General features: G+C 48.3%; 1 protein-coding gene across 4 annotated transcripts in view; it reads left to right on the forward strand.

The window, feature by feature from the left end:
* IQSEC1 (IQ motif and Sec7 domain ArfGEF 1) overlaps positions 1-23,423 on the forward strand; it is a 1,387,106-nt gene that overhangs the window by 271,267 nt on the left and 1,092,416 nt on the right. For 3 of the 4 annotated variants that reach the window (XM_075321245.1, XM_075321244.1, XM_075321240.1), the window contains exon 2: positions 3,791-3,820. The exons of the other annotated variant lie outside the window; for it this stretch is intronic. In XM_075321245.1, the coding sequence (XP_075177360.1) occupies positions 3,791-3,820 (30 nt within the window). The remainder of the gene's footprint in view (positions 1-3,790; positions 3,821-23,423) is intronic. 4 annotated transcript variants of the gene reach the window in all.

Genomic DNA, 23,423 nt, shown 5'->3' on the forward strand with positions numbered 1-23,423 from the left:
GTGACAGCAGCGCCCTCCCAGAGGTGACAGCAGCGTCCTCCCAGAGGTGAGAGCAGCGCCCTCCCCGAGGTGAGAGCAGCGCCCTCCCCGAGGTGAGAGCAGCGCCCTCCCCGAGGTGAGAGCAGCGCCCTCCCCGAGGTGAGAGCAGCGTCCTCCCCGAGGTGACAGCAGCGTCCTCCCAGAGGTGACAGCAGCGCCCTCCCAGAGGTGACAGCAGCGCCCTCCCAGAGGTGACAGCAGCGCCCTCCCAGAGGTGACAGCAGCGTCCTCCCAGAGGTGACAGCAGCGCCCTCCCAGAGGTGACAGCAGCGCCCTCCCAGAGGTGACAGCAGCGCCCTCCCAGAGGTGACAGCAGCGTCCTCCCTGCGTTGACAGCAGCGTCCTACCTGCGTTGACGGCAGCGCCCTCCCTGCGTTGACGGCAGCGCCCTCCCTGCGTTGACGGCAGCGCCCTCCCAGGGGTGACGGCAGCGCCCTCCCAGGGGTGACGGCAGCGCCCTCCCAGAGGTGAGAGCAGCGCCCTCCCAGAGGTGAGAGCAGCGCCCTCCCAGAGGTGAGAGCAGCGCCCTCCCAGAGGTGACAGCAGCGCCCTCCCAGAGGTGACAGCAGCGCCCTCCCAGAGGTGACAGCAGCGTCCTCCCAGAGATGACAGCAGCGCCCTCCCAGAGGTGAGAGCAGCGCCCTCCCAGAGATGAGAGCAGCGCCCTCCCAGAGGTGACAGCAGCGTCCTACCTGCGTTGACAGCAGCGTCCTACCTGCGTTGACGGCAGCGCCCTCCCTGCGTTGACGGCAGCGCCCTCCCTGCGGTGACGGCAGCGCCCTCCCAGAGGTGACGGCAGGGTCCTCCCAGAGGTGACGGCAGCGTCCTCCCAGGGGTGACGGCAGCGTCCTCCCAGGGGTGACGGCAGCGCCCTCCCAGGGGTGACGGCAGCGCCCTCCCAGGGGTGACGGCAGCGCCCTCCCAGGGGTGACGGCAGCGCCCTCCCAGGGGTGACGGCAGCGCCCTCCCAGGGGTGACGGCAGAGCCCTCCCAGAGGTGACGGCAGAGCCCTCCCAGAGGTGACGGCAGAGCCCTCCCAGAGGTGACGGCAGAGCCCTCCCAGGGGTGACGGCAGCGCCCTCCCAGGGGTGACGGCAGCGCCCTCCCAGGGGTGACGGCAGCGCCCTCCCAGGGGTGACAACAGTGCCCTTATTACTGACTTTACGCCTCCCCCACGAATCCTAAGCACCTTATATGTTGCACTTGTAGCAATGGTGGTCCTTCACGTTGTCCGCTTTACAGTACTGCCAGATAGGCTGAGCCTACGTTGGCCGCTATACAGTATTGCCGGATAGGCTGAGCTTACGTTGGCCGCTATACTGTACTGCCAGATAGGGTGAGCTCACGTTGGCCGTCATACAGTACTTCAAGATAGGCTGAGCTTTCGTTTGCCACCATACAGTACTGCCGGATAGGCTGAGCTCACGTGGCCGCTATACAGTACTGCCGAATGGGCTGAGCTCACTTTGGCCGCCATACAGTACTGCCGGATGGGCTGAGCTCACGTGGCCGCCATACAGTACTGCCGGATGGGCTGAGCTCACGTGGCCGCCATACAGTACTGCCGGATGGGCTGAGTTCACGTTGGCCGCCATACAGTACTGTCGGATGGGCTGAGCTTACGTCGGCCGCCATACAGTACTGCCGGATGGGCTGACCTCACGTTGGCCGCCATACAGTACTGCTGGATGGGCTGAGCTCACGTTGGCCGCTATACAGTACTGTCGGATGGGCTGAGCTCTTGTTGGCCGCCATACAGTACTGCCGGATGGGCTGAGCTCACGTGGCCGCCATACAGTACTGCTGGATGGGCTGAGCTCACGTTGACCGCTATACAGTACTGCCGGATGGGCTGACCTCACGTTGGCCGCCATACAGTACTGTCGGATGGGCTGAGCTCACGTTGGCCGCCATACAGTACTGCCGGATGGGCTGAGCTCACGTTGGCCGCCATACAGTACTGTCGGATGGGCTGACCTCACGTTGGCCGCCATACAGTACTGTCGGATGGGCTGAGCTCACGTGGCCGCCATACAGTACTGCCGGATGGGCTGAGCTCACGTTGGCCGCCATACAGTACTGCCGGATGGGCTGAGCTCACGTTGGCCGCCATACAGTACTGTCGGATGGGCTGACCTCACGTTGGCCGCCATACAGTACTGTCGGATGGGCTGAGCTCACGTGGCCGCCATACAGTACTGCCGGATGGGCTGACCCACGTTGGCCGCCATACAGTACTGCCGGATGGGCTGAGCTCACGTGGCCGCCATACAGTACTGCCGGATGGGCTGAGCTCACGTTGGCCGCCATACAGTACTGCCGGATGGGCTGAGCTCACGTTGGCCGCCATACAGTACTGCCGGATGGGCTGAGCTCACGTTGGCCGCCATACAGTACTGTCGGATGGGCTGAGCTCACGTGGCCGCCATACAGTACTGCCGGATGGGCTGAGCTCACGTGGCCGCCATACAGTACTGTCGGATGGGCTGAGCTCACGTTGGCCGCCATACAGTACTGCCGGATGGGCTGACCTCACGTTGGCCGCCATACAGTACTGCCGGATGGGCTGAGCTCTTGTTGGCCGCCATACAGTACTGCCGGATGGGCTGAGCTCTTGTTGGCCGCCATACAGTACTGCCGGATGGGCTGACCTCACGTTGGCCGCCATACAGTACTGCCGGATGGGCTGACCTCACGTTGGCCGCCATACAGTACTGCCGGATGGGCTGAGCTCACGTTGGCCGCCATATAGTACTGCCGGATGGGCTGAGCTCACGTTGGCCGCCATACAGTACTGCCGGATGGGCTGAGCTCTTGTTGGCCGCCATACAGTACTGCCGGATGGGCCTGAGCTCTTGTTGGCCGCCATACAGTACTGCAGGATGGGCTGAGCTCTTGATGGCCGCCATACAGTACTGCCGGATGGGCTGAGCTCACGTTGGCCGCCATACAGTACTGCCGGATGGGCTGACCTCACGTTGGCCGCCATACAGTACTGCCGGATGGGCTGACCTCACGTTGGCCGCCATACAGTACTGCCGGATGGGCTGAGCTCACGTTGGCCGCCATACAGTACTGCCGGATGGGCTGAGCTCACGTTGGCCGCCATACAGTACTGCCGGATGGGCTGAGCTCTTGTTGGCCGCCATACAGTACTGCCGGATGGGCTGAGCTCTTGTTGGCCGCCATACAGTACTGCCGGATGGGCTGAGCTCTTGTTGGCCGCCATACAGTACTGCCGGATGGGCTGAGCTCTTGTTGGCCGCCATACAGTACTGCCGGATGGGCTGAGCTCTTGATGGCCGCCATACAGTACTGCCGGATGGGCTGCGCTCTTGTTGGCCGCCATACAGTACTGCCGGATGGCTGACCTCACGTTGGCCGCCATACAGTACTGCCGGATGGGCTGCGCTCATGTTGGCCGCCATACAGTACTGCCGGATGGGCTGAGCTCACGTTGGCCGCCATACAGTACTGCCGGATGGGCTGAGCTCTTGTTGGCCGCCATACAGTACTGCCGGATGGGCTGAGCTCACGTTGGCCGCCATACAGTACTGCCGGATGGGCTGCGCTCATGTTGGCCGCCATTGTTTGCCGCCTCTGTGTTTGCAGTTGGGGTGTTACTCTTAAGTGTCCACAATAAGATATTTCAGCTGCTGGGGAGAATGGGAAGGTTAGGAAAGGAATGAGAGAGTTAATGAGTCTTATCTACTCTGATATCTTGTTACTTTTACACATTTGTATTTTTCAGGAATGAAGAAGAAGAGACAAGAAGTGTCAGGTAATTTGTCCTTTCTTCTGGTTTCTGCAGTCAGTATTCACAGCACATTACTATCATTACTATCCTATTATCTGCGGGTCCAGAATTACATACAAACGCTCCAGCTTGTGATTTTATGCTGCGTGCATTTCATGTGCAGCCGATATTGTAAGGTCATGGCATATAGAGGCATATAGACTGATATAGTTGCATATAGACTGATATAGAGGCATATAGACTGATATAGAGGCATATAGACTGATATAGAGGCATATAGACTGATATAGAGGCAAATAGACTGATATAGAGGCAAATAGACTGATATAGAGGCATATAGGCTGATATAGAGGCATATAGACTGATATAGAGGCAAATAGACTGATATAGAGGCATATAGGCTGATATAGAGGCATATAGACTGATATAGAGGCATATAGACTGATATAGAGGCATATAGACTGATATAGAGGCATATAGACTGATAGAGGCAAATAGACTGCTATAGAGGCATATAGACTGATATAGAGGCATATAGGCTGATATAGACTGATATAGAGGCATATAGACTGATATAGAGGCATACAGTATAGACTGATATAGAGGCATACAATATAGACTGATATAGAGGCATATAGACTGATATAGAGGCATACAGTATAGACTGATATAGAGGCATATAGACTGATATAGAGGCATATAGACTGATATAGACTGATATAGAGGCATACAGTATAGACTGATATAGAGGCATACAGTATAGACTGATATAGAGGCATATAGACTGATATAGAGGCAGACAGTATAGACTGATATAGAGGCATACAGTATAGACTGATATAGAGGCATATAGACTGATATAGAGGCATAGAGTATAGACTGATATAGAGGCATATAGACTGATATAGACTGATATAGAGGCATACAGTATAGACTGATATAGAGGCATATAAACTGATATAGAGGCATACAGTATAGACTGATATAGAGGCATATAGACTGATATAGAGGCATATAGACTGATATAGAGGCATACAATATAGACTGATATAGAGGCATATAGACTGATATAGAGGCAGACAGTATAGACTGATATAGAGGCATATAGACTGATATAGAGGCATACAGTATAGACTGATATAGAGGTATATAGACTGATATAGAGGCATACAGTATAGACTGATATAGAGGCATATAGACTGATATAGAGGCATACAGTATAGACTGATATAGAGGCATATAGACTGATATAGAGGCAGACAGTATAGACTGATATAGAGGCATATAGACTGATATAGAGGCAAATAGACTGATATAGAGGCATATAGACTGATATAGAGGCATACAATATAGACTGATATAGAGGCATACAGTATAGACTGATATAGAGGCATATAGACTGATATAGAGGCATACAGTATAGACTGATATAGAGGCATATAGACTGATATAGAGGCATATAGACTGATATAGAGGCATACAGTATAGACTGATAAAGAGGCATATAGACTGATATAGAGGCATATAGACTGATATAGAGGCATACAATATAGACTGATATAGAGGCATATAGACTGATATAGAGGCATACAGTATAGACTGATATAGAGGCATATAGACTGATATAGAGGCATACAGTATAGACTGATATAGAGGTATATAGACTGATATAGAGGCATACAGTATAGACTGATATAGAGGCATATAGACTGATATAGAGGCATATAGACTGATATAGAGGCATACAGTATAGACTGATATAGAGGCATATAGACTGATATAGAGGCATACAGTATAGACTGATATAGAGGCATATAGACTGATATAGAGGCATACAGCTATAGACTGATATAGAGGCATATAGACTGATATAGAGGCATATAGACTGATATAGAGGCATATAGACTGATATAGAGGCATACAGTATAGACTGATATAGAGGCATACAGTATAGACTGATATAGAGGCATACAGTATAGACTGATATAGAGGCATACAGTATAGACTGATATAGAGGCATACAGCTATAGACTGATATAGAGGCATACAGCTATAGACTGATATAGAGGCATACAGCTATAGACTGATATAAAGGCATACAGTATAGACTGATATAGAGGCATACAGCTATAGACTGATATAGAGGCATATAGACTGATATAGAGGCATACAGTATAGACTGATATAGAGGCATACAGTATAGACTGATATAAACGCAGACAGTATAGACTGATATAGAGGCATACAGACTGATATAGAGGCATATAGACTGATATAGAGGCATATAGACTGATATAGAGGCATACAGTATAGACTGATATAGAGGCATGTAGACTGATATAGAGGCATACAGCTATAGACTGATATAGAGGCATATAGACTGATATAGAGGCATACAGCTATAGACTGATATAGAGGCATATACACTGATATAGAGGCATACAGTATAGACTGATATAGAGGCATATAGACTGATATAGAGGCATATAGACTGATATAGAGGCATACAGTATAGACTGATATAGAGGCATATAGACTGATATAGAGTCATACAGTATAGACTGATATAGAGGCATATAGACTGATATAGAGGCAGACAGTATAGACTGATATAGAGGCATATAGACTGATATAGAGGCATAGAGTATAGACTGATATAGAGGCATATAGACTGATATAGAGGCATACAGTATAGACTGATATAGAGGCATATAGACTGATATAGAGGCAGACAGTATAGACTGATATAGAGGCATACAGTATAGACTGATATAGAGGCATATAGACTGATATAGAGGCAGACAGTATAGACTGATATAGAGGCATATAGACTGATATAGAGGCATACAGTATAGACTGATATAGATTGGGCTTTATTCATTTCTTTTTTTATGGCATTTTAATATTTTTTTCTGTTTTCTTTCTCTTTCACTGAGAAATTTGAAAGCTGCCTACACAACCTCGTATCACCTGCTTAAAGGGAATCTGTCAGCAGGATTCTACTCCCCCATCTGAGAGCAGCATAATGTAGGGGCAGAGACCCTGATTTTAGTGATGTGTCATTACTGAGCTGTGTGCTGTCTCCTCCAGTGATGTGTCATTACTGAGCTGTGTGCTGTCTCCTCCAGTGATGTGTCATTACTGAGCTGTGTGCCGTCTCCTCCAGTGATGGGTCATTACTGAGCTGTGTGCCGTCTCCTCCAGTGATGGGTCATTACTGAGCTGTGTGCTGTCTCCTCCAGTGATGTGTCATTACTGAGCTGTGTGCTGTCTCCTCCAGTGATGTGTCATTACTGAGCTGTGTGCCATCTCCTCCAGTGATGTCATTACTGAGCTGTGTGCCGTCTCCTCCAGTGATGTGTCATTACTGAGCTGTGTGCTGTCTCCTCCAGTGATGTGTCATTACTGAGCTGTGTGCCGTCTCCTCCAGTGATGTGTCATTACTGAGCTGTGTGCCGTCTCCTCCAGTGATGTGTCATTACTGAGCTGTGTGCTGTCTCCTCCAGTCATGTGTCACTTACTGAGCTGTGTGCTGTCTCCTTGGCTGCAGATATAGAGCTCAGGAATATGCTGGACTACCTGCAGCAGCCAAGTAGTATCACACTGCTGCCACCAATTGTGGAGACACAGTGGTCAGTGGGTGCTCTCCTGTGGAGACACAGGGGTCAGTGGGTGCTGTCCTGTGGAGACACGGGGCTCAGTGGGTGCTCTCCTGTGGAGACACGGGGCTCAGTGGGTGCTCTCCTGTGGAGACACGGGGCTCAGTGGGTGCTGTCCTGTGGAGACACGGGGCTCAGTGGGTGCTGTCCTGTGGAGACACGGGGCTCAGTGGCTGCTCTCCTGTGGAGACACGGGGCTCAGTGGCTGCTCTCCTGTGGAGACACGGGGCTCAGTGGCTGCTCTCCTGTGGAGACACGGGGCTCAGTGGCTGCTCTCCTGTGGAGACACGGGGCTCAGTGGCTGCTCTCCTGTGGAGACACGGGGCTCAGTGGCTGCTCTCCTGTGGAGACACGGGGCTCAGTGGCTGCTCTCCTGTGGAGACACGGGGCTCAGTGGCTGCTCTCCGGTGGAGACACGGGGCTCAGTGGCTGCTCTCCTGTGGAGACACGGGGCTCAGTGGCTGCTCTCCTGTGGAGACACGGGGCTCAGTGGCTGCTCTCCTGTGGAGACACGGGGCTTAGTGGCTGCTCTCCTGTGGAGACACGGGGCTCAGTGGCTGCTCTCCTGTGGAGACACGGGGCTCAGTGGGTGCTCTCCTGTGGAGACACGGGGGTCAGTGGGTGCTCTCCTGTGGAGACACGGGGTTCAGTGGGTGCTTTCCTGTGGAGACACGGGGGTCAGTGGGTGCTCTCCTGTGGAGACACGGGGGTCAGTGGGTGCTCTGCTGTGGAGACACGGGGGTCAGTGGGTGCTCTCCTGTGGAGACACAGGGTTCAGTGGGTGCTTTCCTGTGGAGACACGGGGGTCAGTGGGTGCTCTCCTGTGGAGACACGGGGGTCAGTGGGTGCTCTCCTGTGGAGACACGGGGTTCAGTGGGTGCTTTCCTGTGGAGACACGGGGGTCAGTGGGTGCTCTCCTGTGGAGACACGGGGGTCAGTGGGTGCTCTGCTGTGGAGACACGGGGCTCAGTGGGTGCTCTCCTGTGGAGACACGGGGCTCAGTGGGTGCTCTCCTGTGGAGACACGGGGCTCAGTGGGTGCTCTCCTGTGGAGACACGGGGCTCAGTGGGTGCTCTCCTGTGGAGACACGGGGCTCAGTGGCTGCTCTCCTGTGGAGACACGGGGCTCAGTGGCTGCTCTCCTGTGGAGACACGGGGCTCAGTGGCTGCTCTCCTGTGGAGACACGGGGCTCAGTGGCTGCTCTCCTGTGGAGACACGGGGCTCAGTGGCTGCTCTCCTGTGGAGACACGGGGCTCAGTGGCTGCTCTCCTGTGGAGACACGGGGCTCAGTGGCTGCTCTCCTGTGGAGACACGGGGCTCAGTGGCTGCTCTCCTGTGGAGACACGGGGCTCAGTGGCTGCTCTCCTGTGGAGACACGGGGCTCAGTGGCTGCTCTCCTGTGGAGACACGGGGCTCAGTGGCTGCTCTCCTGTGGAGACACGGGGCTCAGTGGCTGCTCTCCTGTGGAGACACGGGGCTCAGTGGCTGCTCTCCTGTGGAGACACGGGGCTCAGTGGGTGCTCTCCTGTGGCGACACGGGGGTCAGTGGGTTCTCTCCTGTGGAGACACGGAGCTGAGTGGGTGCTCTCCTGTGGAGACACGGGGCTCAGTGGGTGCTCTCCTGTGGAGACACGGGGCTCAGTGGGTGCTCTCCTGTGGAGACACGGGGCTCAGTGGGTGCTCTCCTGTGGAGACACGGGGCTCAGTGGGTGCTCTCCTGTGGAGACACGGGGCTCAGTGGGTGCTCTCCTGTGGAGACACGGGGCTCAGTGGGTGCTCTCCTGTGGAGACACGGGGCTCAGTGGGTGCTCTCCTGTGGAGACACGGGGCTCAGTGGGTGCTCTCCTGTGGAGACACGGGGCTCAGTGGGTGCTCTCCTGTGGAGACACGGGGCTCAGTGGGTGCTCTCCTTTGGAGACACGGGGCTCAGTGGGTGCTCTCCTTTGGAGACACGGGGCTCAGTGGGTGCTCTCCTTTGGAGACACGGGGCTCAGTGGGTGCTCTCCTGTGGAGACACGGGGGTCAATGGGTGCTCTCGTCCACTAAATCCCGCCGCCTTTAGAAAGACAGCGTGGCTCAGGGCTCATCCCAACTGAACGCCCCACCTCCTTAACCGTGGGCGTAACACTACTCAGACAACACAGGGTGAGGGAACCACAATAATTAGACTTTATTGGATCCCCAAAAAATTAACGGCACATAACACATAACCAGCAAAACACAAAAATGTAACGGGCAACAGAGTCTCACCCTTCTGCTGGCTCACCAGGGATTAGAATGTCCGTGCTGCAGAGCTTCCAGGGCTACTTACTCCAATCCAGCAGCACCCCGCTTTTGGCGGGCAGCCACCGAGAATGGAATAACCCCAGATTTAGGAAGCTGGCTGAGGTCTGCAAAGTCTGTAGTCATGTGACTGGATTGTCCCAAGCTGGATTCCTTCCTTAGGTAGTCCTTGATATCTCAGCAGAATGCTGACATTCGATGCTGAAGTCCATGTAGTATTATAATCCAGGTTCGGTTATGGCTTGTCAATCGGATCCGCAGGTCCTAGATTGGTAGCATGTAGCAAGAGTCTACCTGGGCAATGGACAGTCCTCCTTCTTATACCGCTGAGCTCTCCATTCAGACCATTGGGGTCTTCACGATTGGTGGATAAGACTAGGCTCTTATTGGCTAGATTTCAAGCCGAATACAAAATATCCAGAGATGAGGGAAAGACAGCGAAGTTACATTGCATCTAGCAATACACATCGTAATACAATATGATGTTTGCATAATTGATTTATCTGGGTGTCTGGCCTTCATTGGCCAAGGCAATTAGATGAGTCAACAAGAACTGTAACAGTAGACTCCTAAAGGCTCCTTTACACACTGAGACTTTCTAGCGATCCCACCAGAGATCTTGACCTGGCCGGGATCGCTGGAAAGTCTCTAAACAGTCGCTGGTGAGCTGTCAAACAGGCAGATCTAGCCAATGACGCAGCAGCGATATGGACCTGCAGAGCGACCTCACTGGTTGTTGGGGATGTGTCACACAGCAGCTATTTGACGACTCACACCTATGTTAGGGGCGTGGTGTTTGGCGCTGAAGCCACCTAGGTGTCCTTTTTACACGCCCCCCCTCAGCTCCGATTGGTGATCACTAGTGCGTTCTTATTGGCGACCCCGAGCTTGGAAAGATTGGCAGAAGTGGCGCTTGTATATCCTTTGTTCCTGAGCTTCTGTTGCTTAGCGGATCTTTGTAGAGTTCTCTGTGCGGCGACTCCACACTGGTTTATCTATACAGCTTCACTCACATGCTGCTTACCGTATAGGCTTTATAGTATTGCAGACTGGAGAAGTCTCTAAAGATCCGCACACCAGCACGCTCAGGAACAAGGGAGCAACAAAGGACGGAAGCGCTAAAGGTGCCTACTTTTCAGTGAAAGCCGCCCAATCAGAACGCAACAGCGACCACCAATCGGAGGTAAGGGGGCGGGAAAGGGAACGCTATAGCACGCCTATGGGCTGGGTTCTAAGTCACTAACGAAGTCATTGTAACGGTGTCAAACACACCGATAGATGCTGCGCAGCGGGAAACAAAGGACCAAAATATGTTCCTGAACGATTTGTAGCGATCAGCGACCTCACAGCGGGGGCCAGGTCGCTGATGTGTGTCACACACTGCAATGTCGCTGGGGAGGTCGCTATTACGTCACAAAACCGGTGACGTTTCAGCGATATCGCTAGCCATGCTGCAGTGTGTAAAGGGGCCTTAAGAATCTTGTAGAACAATGAGGGCTTATCCCCCATCTATAAACAAACTATCTTCATGTCTGGCTGACTTTTAAGAAATTTAACCCATGCTAGGTACTGACAGTCCATGTCGTCACAGTCCTGTCATGGTAATCTCCTGCTGATTAACAGTGATTTTACCAGGACTACACTAAGCAGCCCAGTAAGTGACACATCGCTGGAATCAGGGTCTCTGCCCCTACATCATACTGCTCTCAGATTAGGGGGCAAAAATCTGATGACAGATTCCCTTTAACACCAAATAACCATTGGACGCTCATTAGAAGTGTAAATTATTAGATAGATAGATAGATAGATAGATAGATAGATAGATAGATACATAGATGGATACTAGATAGAGGAATGGACAGATAGATACTAGATAGATAGATGGATACATAGATGGATACTAGATAGAGGGATAGATAGATGGATAGATAGATGGATACATAGATGGATACTAGATAGAGGAATGGATAGATAGATACTAGATAGATAGATACATAGATGGATACTAGATAGAGGAATGGATAGATAGAGGGCTAGATAGATAGATAGACAGATAGATAGATACATAGATGGATACATAGATGGATACTAGATAGAGGAATGGATAGATAGATACTAGATAGATAGATAGATGGATACATAGATGGATACATAGATGGATACTAGATAGAGGGATAGATAGATGGATAGATAGATGGATACATAGATGGATACTAGATAGAGGAATGGATAGATAGATAGAGGGATACATAGATGGATACTAGATAGAGGAATGGATAGATAGATACTAGATGGATACATAGATGGATACATAGATGGATACTAGATAGAGGAATGGATAGATAGATACTAGATAGATAGATACATAGATGGATACTAGATAGAGGAATGGATAGATAGAGGGATAGATAGATAGATAGATGGATACATAGATGGATACATAGATGGATACTAGATAGAGGAATGGATAGATAGATACTAGATAGATAGATACATAGATGGATACTAGATAGAGGAATGGATAGATAGAGGGATAGATAGATAGATAGATAGATAGATACATAGATGGATACATAGATGGATACTAGATAGAGGAATGGATAGATAGATACTAGATAGATAGATACATAGATGGATACTAGATAGAGGAATGGATAGATAGAGGGATAGATAGATAGATAGATAGATAGATACATAGATGGATACATAGATGGATACTAGATAGAGGAATGGATAGATAGATACTAGATAGATAGATAGATGGATACATAGATGGATACTACAGTCATGGTCAAAAGTTTTGAGAATGACCCCACAATGCTATTTTCACATGATCTGTTGCCCTCTGGTTTTTAATTGTTTGATGTTTCCATTACATACAGAAATATAATTGCAGTCATATTATGAGACCTGAAGCTTCTATTGACATTAGAATGAGTTAATGCAGCAAGTGAATATTTGCAGTGTTGCCCCTTCTTCTTCAGGACCTCTGCAATTCTCCCGGGCATGCTCTCAATCATCTTCTGGAGCAAATCCTGACTGATCGCGGTCCATTCTTGCATAAGCAATGCTTGCATTTTGCCAGAATTTGTTGGTTTTTGTTTGTCCACCCGTCTCTTGATGATTGCCCACAAGTTCTCAATGGGATTAAGATCTGGGGAGTTTCCAGGCCATGGACCCAAAATCTCTATGTTTTGTTCCATGAGCCATTTAGTGATCACCTTTGCTTTATGGCAAGGTGCTCCATCATGCTGGAAAAGGCATTGTTGGGGCCAAACTGCTCTTGGACGGTTGGGAGAAGTTGCTCTTGGAGGACATTCTGGTACCATTCTTTATTCATGGCTGTGTTTTTAGGCAAGACTATGAGTGGTGTGATTCCCTTGGCTGAGAAGCAACCCCACACATGAATGGTTTCCGGATGCTTAACAGTTGGCATGAGACAAGACTGGTGCTAGCGCTCACCTCTTCTTCTCCTAATAAGCTGTTTCCAGATGTCCCAAACAATCGAAAAGGGGATTCATCTAAGAAATGACTTTACCCCAGTCCTCAGTAGTCCACTCCCTGTACCTTTTGCAGAATATCAGTCGGTCCCTGAAGTTTTTTCTGGAGAAAAGTGTCTTCTTTGCTGCCCTCCTTGAAACCAGGCCTTGCTCAAAGAGTCTCGGCCTCACAGTGCGTGCAGAAGCCCTCACACCAGCCTGCTGCCATTGCTGAGCTAGCTCGGCACTGCTGGTAGTCTGATCCCGCAGCTGAAACCGTTTTAAGATATGGTCCTGGCGTTTGCTGGTCCTTCTTGGGCGCCCTGGAGCCTTTTTGGCAACAATGGAAGCTCTCTCCTTGAGGTTCTTGATGATGCGATAGATTGTTGACTGAAGTGCAATCTTTGTAGCTGCGATACTCTTCCCTGTTAGACCATTTTTGTGCAGAGCAATGATGGCTGCACGTTTTTCTTTAGCGATAACCATGGTTAACTGAAGAGAAACAATGATACCAAGCACCAGCCTCCTTTTAAAGTGTCCAGTGGTGTCATTCTTACTTAATCATGACTGATCGCCAGCCCTGTCCTCATCAACACCCACACCTGTGTTACTGGAACAATCACTAAAACAATGTTAGCTGCTCCTTTTAAGGCAGGACTGCAATGATGTTGAAATGTGTTTTGGGGGTTGAAGTTCATTTTCTTAGCCAATATTGACTTTGCAAGTAATTGCTGTTAAGCTGATCATTCTTTATGACATTCTGGAGTATATGCAAATTGTCATTAGAAAAACTTAAGCAGTAGACTTTGTAAAAATTTAATATTTGTAGCATTCTCAAAACTTTTGGCCATGACTGTAGATAGAGGAATGGATAGATGGATACCAGATAGATAGTTAGATAGATGGATACATAGAAGGGGACATAGATGGATACTAGATAGATAGATAGATACATAGATGAATACATAGATGGATACTAGATAGAGGAATGGATAGATAGATACTAGATAGATTGTTAGATAGATAGATACATAGATGGATACATAGATGGATACTAGATAGAGGAATGGATAGATGGATACTAGATAGATAATTAGATACATAGATGGATACATAGATGGATACTAGATAGAGGAATGGATAGATAGATACTAGATAGATAGATACAGTAGATAGATAGATATGAGGGGCTGCTAAGTCTTTGGCTTTGTGATCTTTGTTTCTATGGTACCGAATGTTACATCACATGAAAGCCTTATGTGTCTATATGTTTTCAAAATGTTGTGTTTGTTGCTTACGGCAACAGTGTTCTACGCACACGCGAAAACAAAATGGTGGAGTTTAATGCGATATTCACAGCAACTGAGAGCAGAGGATGATAAAACTCTTGTTTCTGCAAGGAAAGTCTGCGGCGGATATTCATGGTGATAAGTCGCAGACATTGGGGGATCAATGCCCTTCATATTCCACAGGTAAAACCTGGGTTTCCAAATGTAAAGCGGGGCACTTCAGTCCCAATGATGAGGAACGTCCTGGACGCCCGAGAGTGGTGGTTGTTCCGGAGATGGTCGATGCTGTGCACAACCTCATACTGGAGAATCCACCAATTTCAGCTAAAGCAATAGCAGACATCCTGGGGATTTCCCGTGAATGTGTTTGTGTCATTATCCATGAACATTTAGACATGAGGAAGCTTCTGCAAAGTGACTCCCCAAATGTCTGACAACAGATCAGAGAAGCAGCGAGTGAAACCTTCCCGGACTGATAAGAACTTCCTGGAGTGATTGGTCACTATGGATGAGACCTGGATTTATTTGTATGACCCTGAAAACAAGGAGCAGTCAAAAGAGTAGAGGCACAGGGGTTCTCCTTGTCCAAAGAAGTTCAGGGTGCAAAAAATCAGCCTCAAAAGTGATGGCGTCTGTGTTCTGGGATAAGGAGGGTGTGCTGCTAGTGGACTACCTTCAAAAGGGTTCCACCATCAATGCCAGGTATTAGATTGAACTTTTGGACCAATTGAAGGTAGCTCTGAAGGCCAAAAGGTGCAGCAAGCTGTCCAAAGGGATCTTGTTCCTGCAAGACAATGTCTCCGCTCACACTGCACAAGCGACCATGGCAAAACTGGCAGAGCTGGGCTTCCAGCTGGTGACCACCCACCTTATTCACCAGATCTAGCTCCCTCTGACTATCTTCTGTTTCCAAACCTAAAGAAACACCTCAAGGGATCAAATTTCACACCATTTCTGATGCCATGGCTGTTACGGATGCCTGGTTTGATGCACAACTGAAATCCTTCTATTTCCTAGGCTTACAGAACTTGGAATACCAATGTAAGAAGTGTGTTGTCATCGGTGGAGAGTATGTGGAATAAGTGGAAAGTTTCATCATCCTAGCTCGTTTCTTTCTGGGTAAAGCCAAAGACTTATCAGCAGCCCCTCGTAGATAAATAGATAGAGAGATAAATAGATGGATAATACAACTTTCTAGTAACCAAATAAATGAAAACAATGAGTCTTGCACATAGTGGTGTGACCCAGGAGTGGCTGTTGATAAAACCTTAGGAGTATCAGCTCGAGGCTCCATTGCTTTGTACGTCGGATTTGCCAGACTTCTTTGGCTTCGCTGGACGACAACAGACTTTCATGGGATTTTTTTGTTTCAATAAAGTGGTGAACAAGCGAAAGTGTTAGGGTTTATTTCAATAAAGGTTTTTGTGTGTGTTTACACTGTGTGCAGAATTATTAGGCAAGTTGTATTTTAGAGGATTTTTTTATTATTGATCAACAACTATGTTCTCAATCACCCGAAAGACTCATAAATATCAGAGCTTAATATTTTTGGCAGTTGGAGGGGTTTTTAGATTTGGCGATCTTAGGAGGATCTGTTTGTGCAGGTAACTATTACTGTGCAGAATTATTAGGCAACTTAATAAAAACCAAATCTATTCCCATTTCACTTGTTTATTTTCACCAGGAAACCAATATAACTGCACAAAATGTAGAAATAAACATTTCTGACATGCAAAAACAAAACCCAAAATATGAGTGCCCAATATTGCCCTTTTTCTTTCTGATGACACTCAGCAGCCACCATCCATAGATTCTGTCATTGCTTCATCTGTTTACGCTCAACATTGCGTGCAGCAGCCACCACAGCCTCCAGCCACCGCAGCCTCCAGCGATCACAGCCTCCAGCGATCACAGCCTCCAGCCACCACAGCCTCCAGTGTTATGATCCGGAACCATGGAAGACCACCACAAATCATTGGCAAAAGGTGACAAGAGCATTGGCAACTAATCTGGCCGCCATCCCCTTACTAACCATCACAACTAGAAGTAGCGGAGGGGTGAACTAACATCCTGTGCACCGCGAACCCAGCCGGAGAACCAACTATCCTAAAGGTAGGAAAGATGAATAACTATCTGCCTCAGAAAATAGACAAGAATAGCAAGCCCCCCACATTCAAAGACTGCGGTGATATAGGAAAAACACAATACACAGGTAGATGACAGGATTAGCAAAAGGTGAGGCCCCCGCTGACTAAAATAGGAAAGGACAGGAAAGGGGACTGATGGTGACCAGAGAAAAACCCTGCAAAATACCAACTTCCTGATAGTACAAAAAGGCCCTCAGATCGCTCGATCTGAACTTCGTCCTATACCAGGTGCCCTTGTCATACCAATGAACAGAAAACAAGAATTATAACAAATTCAACAAGCCACAAACACATGGACCCAAAAGGAGCTATACTCCACACAGAACTGCAGGGAGTTCCTCAACAATCCACTGAGGGGGAAAATCCCTGGAAGGAAATAAACTGAAACCAACCACAACAAATGACAAACCCAGATAAGCAAAAGAACCAGACAATAAATAAAGAGCAAGCACTTATCTGGAGTAGATGTGGTGTAAAGCAGGATTAAGCAGGCTGGAGATACAAAGAACAACTGACATCCGGCAACAGCCTGCAATCAGACCAGGACTTAAATAAGCAGAGAGTTAGCAAAGGAAACACCCACTGCACAACACACCTGGTCCAAGTCCAAACCATTCCTGGCCACCAGAGGGAGCCTCCCAGCAGCCAAAACATAACTAACATTCACAACACTCCAGACACTGCTCCCAGAGGTGGACTGTTTTCCCTCCCTGTAGATCTCACATTTTATGAGGGACCACAGGTTCTCTATGGGGTTCAGATCAGGTGAACAAGGGGGCCATGTCATTATTTTTTCATCTTTTAGACCTTTACTGGCCAGCCATGCTGTGGAGTAGTTGGATGCATGTGATGGAGCATTGTCCTGCATGAAAATCATGTTTTCTTGATCGATAGCGACTTCTTCCTGTACCACTGCTTGAGGAAGTTGTCTTCCAGAAACTGGCAGTAGGTCTGGCAGTTGAGCTTCACTCCGTCCTCAACCCGAAAAGGTCCCACAAGTTGATCTTTGATGATCCCAGCCCATACCAGTACCCACCTCCACCTTGCTGACATCTGAGTCGGAGTGGAGCTCTCTGCCCTTCACTGATCCAGCCTCTGGCCCATCAAGAGTCACTCTCATTTCATCAGTCCATAAAACCTGTGAAAAATCTGTCTTAAGATATTTCTTGGCCCAGTCTTGAGGTTTTATCTTATGTTTCTTGGTCAGAGGTGGTGGTTTTTCAGCCCACCTTACCTTGGCCATGTCCCTGAGTATGGCACACCTTGTGCTTTTTGATACTACAGTAATGTTGCAGCTCTGAAATATGGCCAAACTGGTGGCAAAATGGCATCTTGGCAGCTTCACACTTGATTTTCCTCAATTCATGGGCAGTTATTTTGCGTCTTTTTTGCCCAACACGCTTCTTGCGACCCTGTTGGCTATTTTCCATGAAACGCTTGATTGTTCGGTGATCACGCTTCACAAGTTTGGCAATTTGAAGACTGCTGCGTCCCTCTGCAAGACATCTCACAATTTTGGACTTTTCAGAGCCCGTCAAATCTATCTTCTGACCCATTTTGCCAAAGGAAAGGAAGTTGCGTAATAATTAAGCACACCTTATATAGGGTGTTGATGTCATTACACCGCACCCCTCCTCATTACAGAGATGCACATCACCTGATTTACTTAATTGGTAGTTGGCACTCAGCCTATACAGCTTGGAGTAGGACAACATGTATAAAAAGTATCATGTGATCAAAATACTCATTTGCCTAATAATTCTGCACACAGTGTAGTTGATCTGGGGAGGTGTGGTGATACAGACTTAAGCTGGTGTCACACATAACGACGACGACAACGACGTCGCTGCTACGTCACCATTTTCTGTGACGTTGCAGCGACGTCCCGTCGCTGTCGCTGTGTGTGACATCCAGCAACGACCTGGCCCCTGCTGTGAGGTCGCCGGTCGTTGCTGAATGTCCAGCTTCATTTTTTGGTAGTCACTCTCCCGCTGTGACACACACATCGCTGTGTGTGACAGCGAGAGAGCGACGAAATGAAGCGATCAGGAGCCGGCACTGGCAGCTGCGGTAAGCTGTAACCAGCGTAAACATCGGGTAACCAAGGGAAGACCTTTCCCTGGTTACCCGATGTTTACGCTGGTTACCAGCCTCCGCTCTTGCTGCCAGCGCCGGCTCCTGCACTGTGACATGTGGCTGCAGTACACATCGTGTAATTAACCCGATGTATACTGTAGCAAGGAGAGCAAGGAGCCAGCGCTAAGCAGTGCGCGCGGCTCCCTGCTCTCTGCACTGTGACATGTAGCTGCAGCACACATCGGGTTAATTAACCCGATGTGTGCTGCAGGAGAGCAAGGAGCCAGCGCTAAGCGCGGCTCCCTGCTCTCTGAACATGTAGCACAGCGACCTTATGATCGCTGCTTCTGCTGTGTTTGACAGCTAAGCAGCGATCATAACAGCGACTTACAAGGTCGCTGTTACGTCACCGAAAATGGTGACGTAACAGCGACGTCGTTGTCGCTGTCGTTTAGTGTGACACCAGCTTAAGAAACTATAGCTGGAACTAATGGAAGTGTCCAGCCAGCATATATAGGAAGAAAGCAGATGTGCTTGACTCCCCCACAACATGTGACTAGAGATGAGAAGAACCGTGGAAGTTCGGTTTAGCCAAACTTTAAATTAGTGAAAACAGCAATAAGAGGCTAAAATTTAACTTTTAATTCTATTACATTAAAAGCCCAAGAAGGGTACATGTAAGCATGAAACTCCCCAGTGACCTGATGTCTCAGACAGGACCTGTCGTGGCAACTAGGGAGTCAGTGATGTATAACAAACATAACAAAACAAACACAATAAACATAAATAATAAATTGAGTAGATTGTGTCCACCCAAAGGGACAGTGGTCCACTTAGTGGGGAAAAAAAAAAAACAATCAAACAAACTCAATATACATAAATAAAGAGCTATATGTTGGTCCTCAATGGAGAAACCAACAATATATCCTATTGCTCAGTAAACGAATAAATGGGAACAATCTCACCCATATTCAGTAGTCTGGGGCACCTCAGGGTTTCCTCCGTGTGGGTCCTCCTTACGTTGTCAGGTTGTCACTGACCCTACACAGTCCTAGGAGAATAAATTAACCTGTTGCCCACAGCTTCTGCCCTAACAAGGACAGACCACAGCTAGCCCTCTCTATATACCCCTACACCGTTCCTAGCCACGTCCCGACGCGTTTCATCATACAAGACTCATCAGGGGACTCCGGTGTTTAGATAGAGGCCAGAGGTCCTAAGCCCACGCTCCCAGAATAACACAAGGGAACCAGAGCCACAGTAGTAGAGGGTATAAAAGCAATATCAGTCCAATAGGATTTGGAAAACAATTAAGGGACTCACCAGTGGTGATTCAGATGCACAGGTGAATCCACATCCAGTATATTAAAAAGTGACACTTCAATGATACCGCCCCTTCATACGCCGATCTCATGGTCACGTGGGACGCAAACAGCATACTTTCCACATTAAGTTCCCACCAGGAAGAGACGCACATCCGGGTCCCGCAAGCGATGAGCCGGAAGTGCGTCACATCAAAGGCGGGGCGCTTACTTCGCACTACCGCGCAGACTCCATCCGTAGAGCGCAGATCAGCGTTCCATTTATAGATCGAAGGTGAGGTGAAGGGGATGATGCGGCGGTGGGAGTGGCAAGTGCGTCACGCATACATCAAGCCACCCACCGCCCAGCCAGTGAGATCACAACTCTTGGCAGCGCGCTTCACATCCCAGTGCCTAGACATGCACACAGGGAAACGGACCCCCGCCGACCTCACATCTCATTCACTGGATCAAGCCCCAGCCCCACACACTGGGCGAAGAACGGCACAATCAACACCATCAAAAATGGGGGCATTGTGGAAAACCACAACACACACACCCCACAGGCAAAGCTAACCAGTACCTCACAGGGCCGTTTCACTATTTCACTATAGAACTAATAAATACCATGAGGGGCATTCCATTATCACAAAGAGGGGAAAGGAATCATGAAGCAGAATTCTGTTACTGGATGCATCTGATTACAATATCACCACATATCTTACTGAGACCATCTTAATGATATTGTTCAATGTATTCGGATTTCATTACACATAATAAAAATATAGTCATGTTACCCGGATATTACAGAGGTATACATATCCAAGGGTTCCACATATATAGGGGGATTACTTCGTATGTTCCCTATCCCTCTAAGACTATATAGGTTACATTTTCTTCAAGTATATGGTAAAGGTTATCATTGGCTGGTAGTTTTCCTCCCCGTCTAAATAAAGCTGGCAAATTGAAGATGTTCATTTAAACCCCGCGGGGACGAGGTACCCAATATAAATATCCATTTAGTTTCTTGTTGGAGTATCCGCCTGTCCCAGTTGCCCCCCCTCTTTGGTCTAGAGACAACATCAATACCCATAAAACGGATCGCTGTGGGATTGCCACCATGTTTTGCCCATATGTGTCTGGCTAGTGGCTTGTCCCTCTTGTGCTCAATGTCGCCAAGATGATCTCCAATTCTTCGCCTAAATTCGCGGATCGTCTTTCCAACATACTCTAAACCGCAGTTGCAGGTGGCTTTGTAGATCACTCCTTGAGTGCGACAATTTATGAAATGGCGTATTTCAAAATTCCTGTCCAGCACCATGCTCCTGAAAGTTTTCCCGACTTCTAGGTAGGGGCATGCTATACACTTAGAGCATCTATAGCAGCCTTTCACTTCCCTAGATAACCAATTAGTCTCTTGGTGTCGTTCAAAATGGCTATGCACGAGCCTGTCACCAAGAGATCTCCCTTTCCTGTAGGTAATCATTGGTCGTTCAGGTAAAGAGGGGCCCACATCCTTATCCATTAGTAGAATAGACTAATGGCTCTCCAAGATTTTACGGATCTCAGTAGCTCCATTGTTGAAAGTTGTGATGAAGCGAGAGAAACCATTCTCCTCCAATGGCCTCTCCCGGTCCATCAACAAATCTGTTCTAGGGGTGTTCTTTGCTTCATTGTAGGCTCTCTTAAGGATCTCCCCAGGGTAACCCCTCTCCTTAAATCGGTCACGGAGCTCCCTTGATTGGCTTTCAAAGACCCTTTTGTCCGAACAGTTCCTCCGTAAACGGAGGAACTGTCCTTTAGGAATCCCCTTCCTCACGTGGAAGGGATGACTGCTCTCCCACCTGAGGAGAGAATTGGTGGCTGTGGGTTTGTAGTAGGTTGAGGTGGAAATTTCACCATTTCTATTTTTCTGGATGAGGATGTCCAGAAAAGGGAGATGATCTTCCTCAATAACATGTGTGAAGGTGAGGCCGATGTCATTCTGATTAAGGCCCGCTACATAGTTAGACAGTTCCATCCTCGAACCTGTCCATACAATTAGTATGTCATCTATGTAGCGGGCCCATACCTCGAATTTCGATGTAAATTCTTTCATTTCCTCCACAAAAATCCGCGTCTCCTCCCACCAACCCAGGAACAAATTGGCGTACGAGGGAGCACAAGGGCTCCCCATGGCCGTGCCCCTGAGTTGGTGGTAGATCCGCCCATCGAAGGTAAAGATGTTTCTCTTCAAACAAAACTCCAAAAGTTTGAGAACAAATCTGTTATGTTCATTAAATTGGCGGCCCCGCGTATTCAGAAAATATTCCACCGCCTCAAGACCTTTCGAATGGGGAATAGAGGAGTAGAGAGCCTCAACATCCACACTTCCTAGAAGTGTGTCCTCACTCACCGATATCCCATCTAGTTTCCTCAAAAGATCAGGTGTATCTTTCACAAATGAAGGTAGGGCTGCTACAAATGGCTTAAGAACTCTATCCAAGTATATTCCACAGTTCTGGGTCAGATTATCGATCCCAGAAACTATTGGCCTCCCCTTCAAAGGACAAAGGCCCTTATGGACCTTTGGTAGGCAATAGAAAGTTGCCATTGTTGGTTCTTTTTGGAGAAGGAACTCATACTCAGTTTTACTAATCACTTCGGACAAAAGGCCCTCGTCCAGGATATCTTTAAGTTCCTCCAGATACTGTTTTGTTGGGTTAGCCAAGAGTCTTTCATATCCAGTCCTGTCACTCAGGAGTTTGATACAAATCTCTGCATACTGGTCAATGTCCATGACAACCACATTGCCCCCTTTGTCTGAGGGTTTAATGACAATGTGGCTGTCATGTTCAAGCTCCCTCAGTGTTTCCATCTCTCCCTTTGTTAGATTATATGGTGTATAAAGGGAGGACTGAGAGACCTAAATTCACGGGTAACAAGTTCCTCAAAAACATCAATTGCCGACTGGTCACCTAAGGAGGGAGGAAATTTTGTACTCTTATTTTTTAGATCCGTGAAAGGTCCCCTACCCTGAAGACTGGGGTCCATGGTACCAATACTTTCCAGTAGTCGTACATCCGGTAGAAGGTCAGGTGGAATATCAAGATCCTGGCACAATCTGGTGTCTTGGCGCAAGAAATGTTTCCTCTGAATACAGTATAGACTGATATAGAGGCATACAGTATAGACTGATATAAACGCAGACAGTATAGACTGATATAGAGGCATACAGACTGATATAGAGGCATATAGACTGATATAGAGGCATATAGACTGATATAGAGGCATACAGTATAGACTGATATAGAGGCATGTAGACTGATATAGAGGCATACAGCTATAGACTGATATAGAGGCATATAGACTGATATAGAGGCATACAGCTATAGACTGATATAGAGGCATATA

The sequence above is a fragment of the Anomaloglossus baeobatrachus genome, chromosome 8 (assembly GCF_048569485.1).
Source record: "Anomaloglossus baeobatrachus isolate aAnoBae1 chromosome 8, aAnoBae1.hap1, whole genome shotgun sequence".
In the NCBI taxonomy this organism is placed as follows: Eukaryota; Metazoa; Chordata; class Amphibia; order Anura; family Aromobatidae; genus Anomaloglossus; species Anomaloglossus baeobatrachus.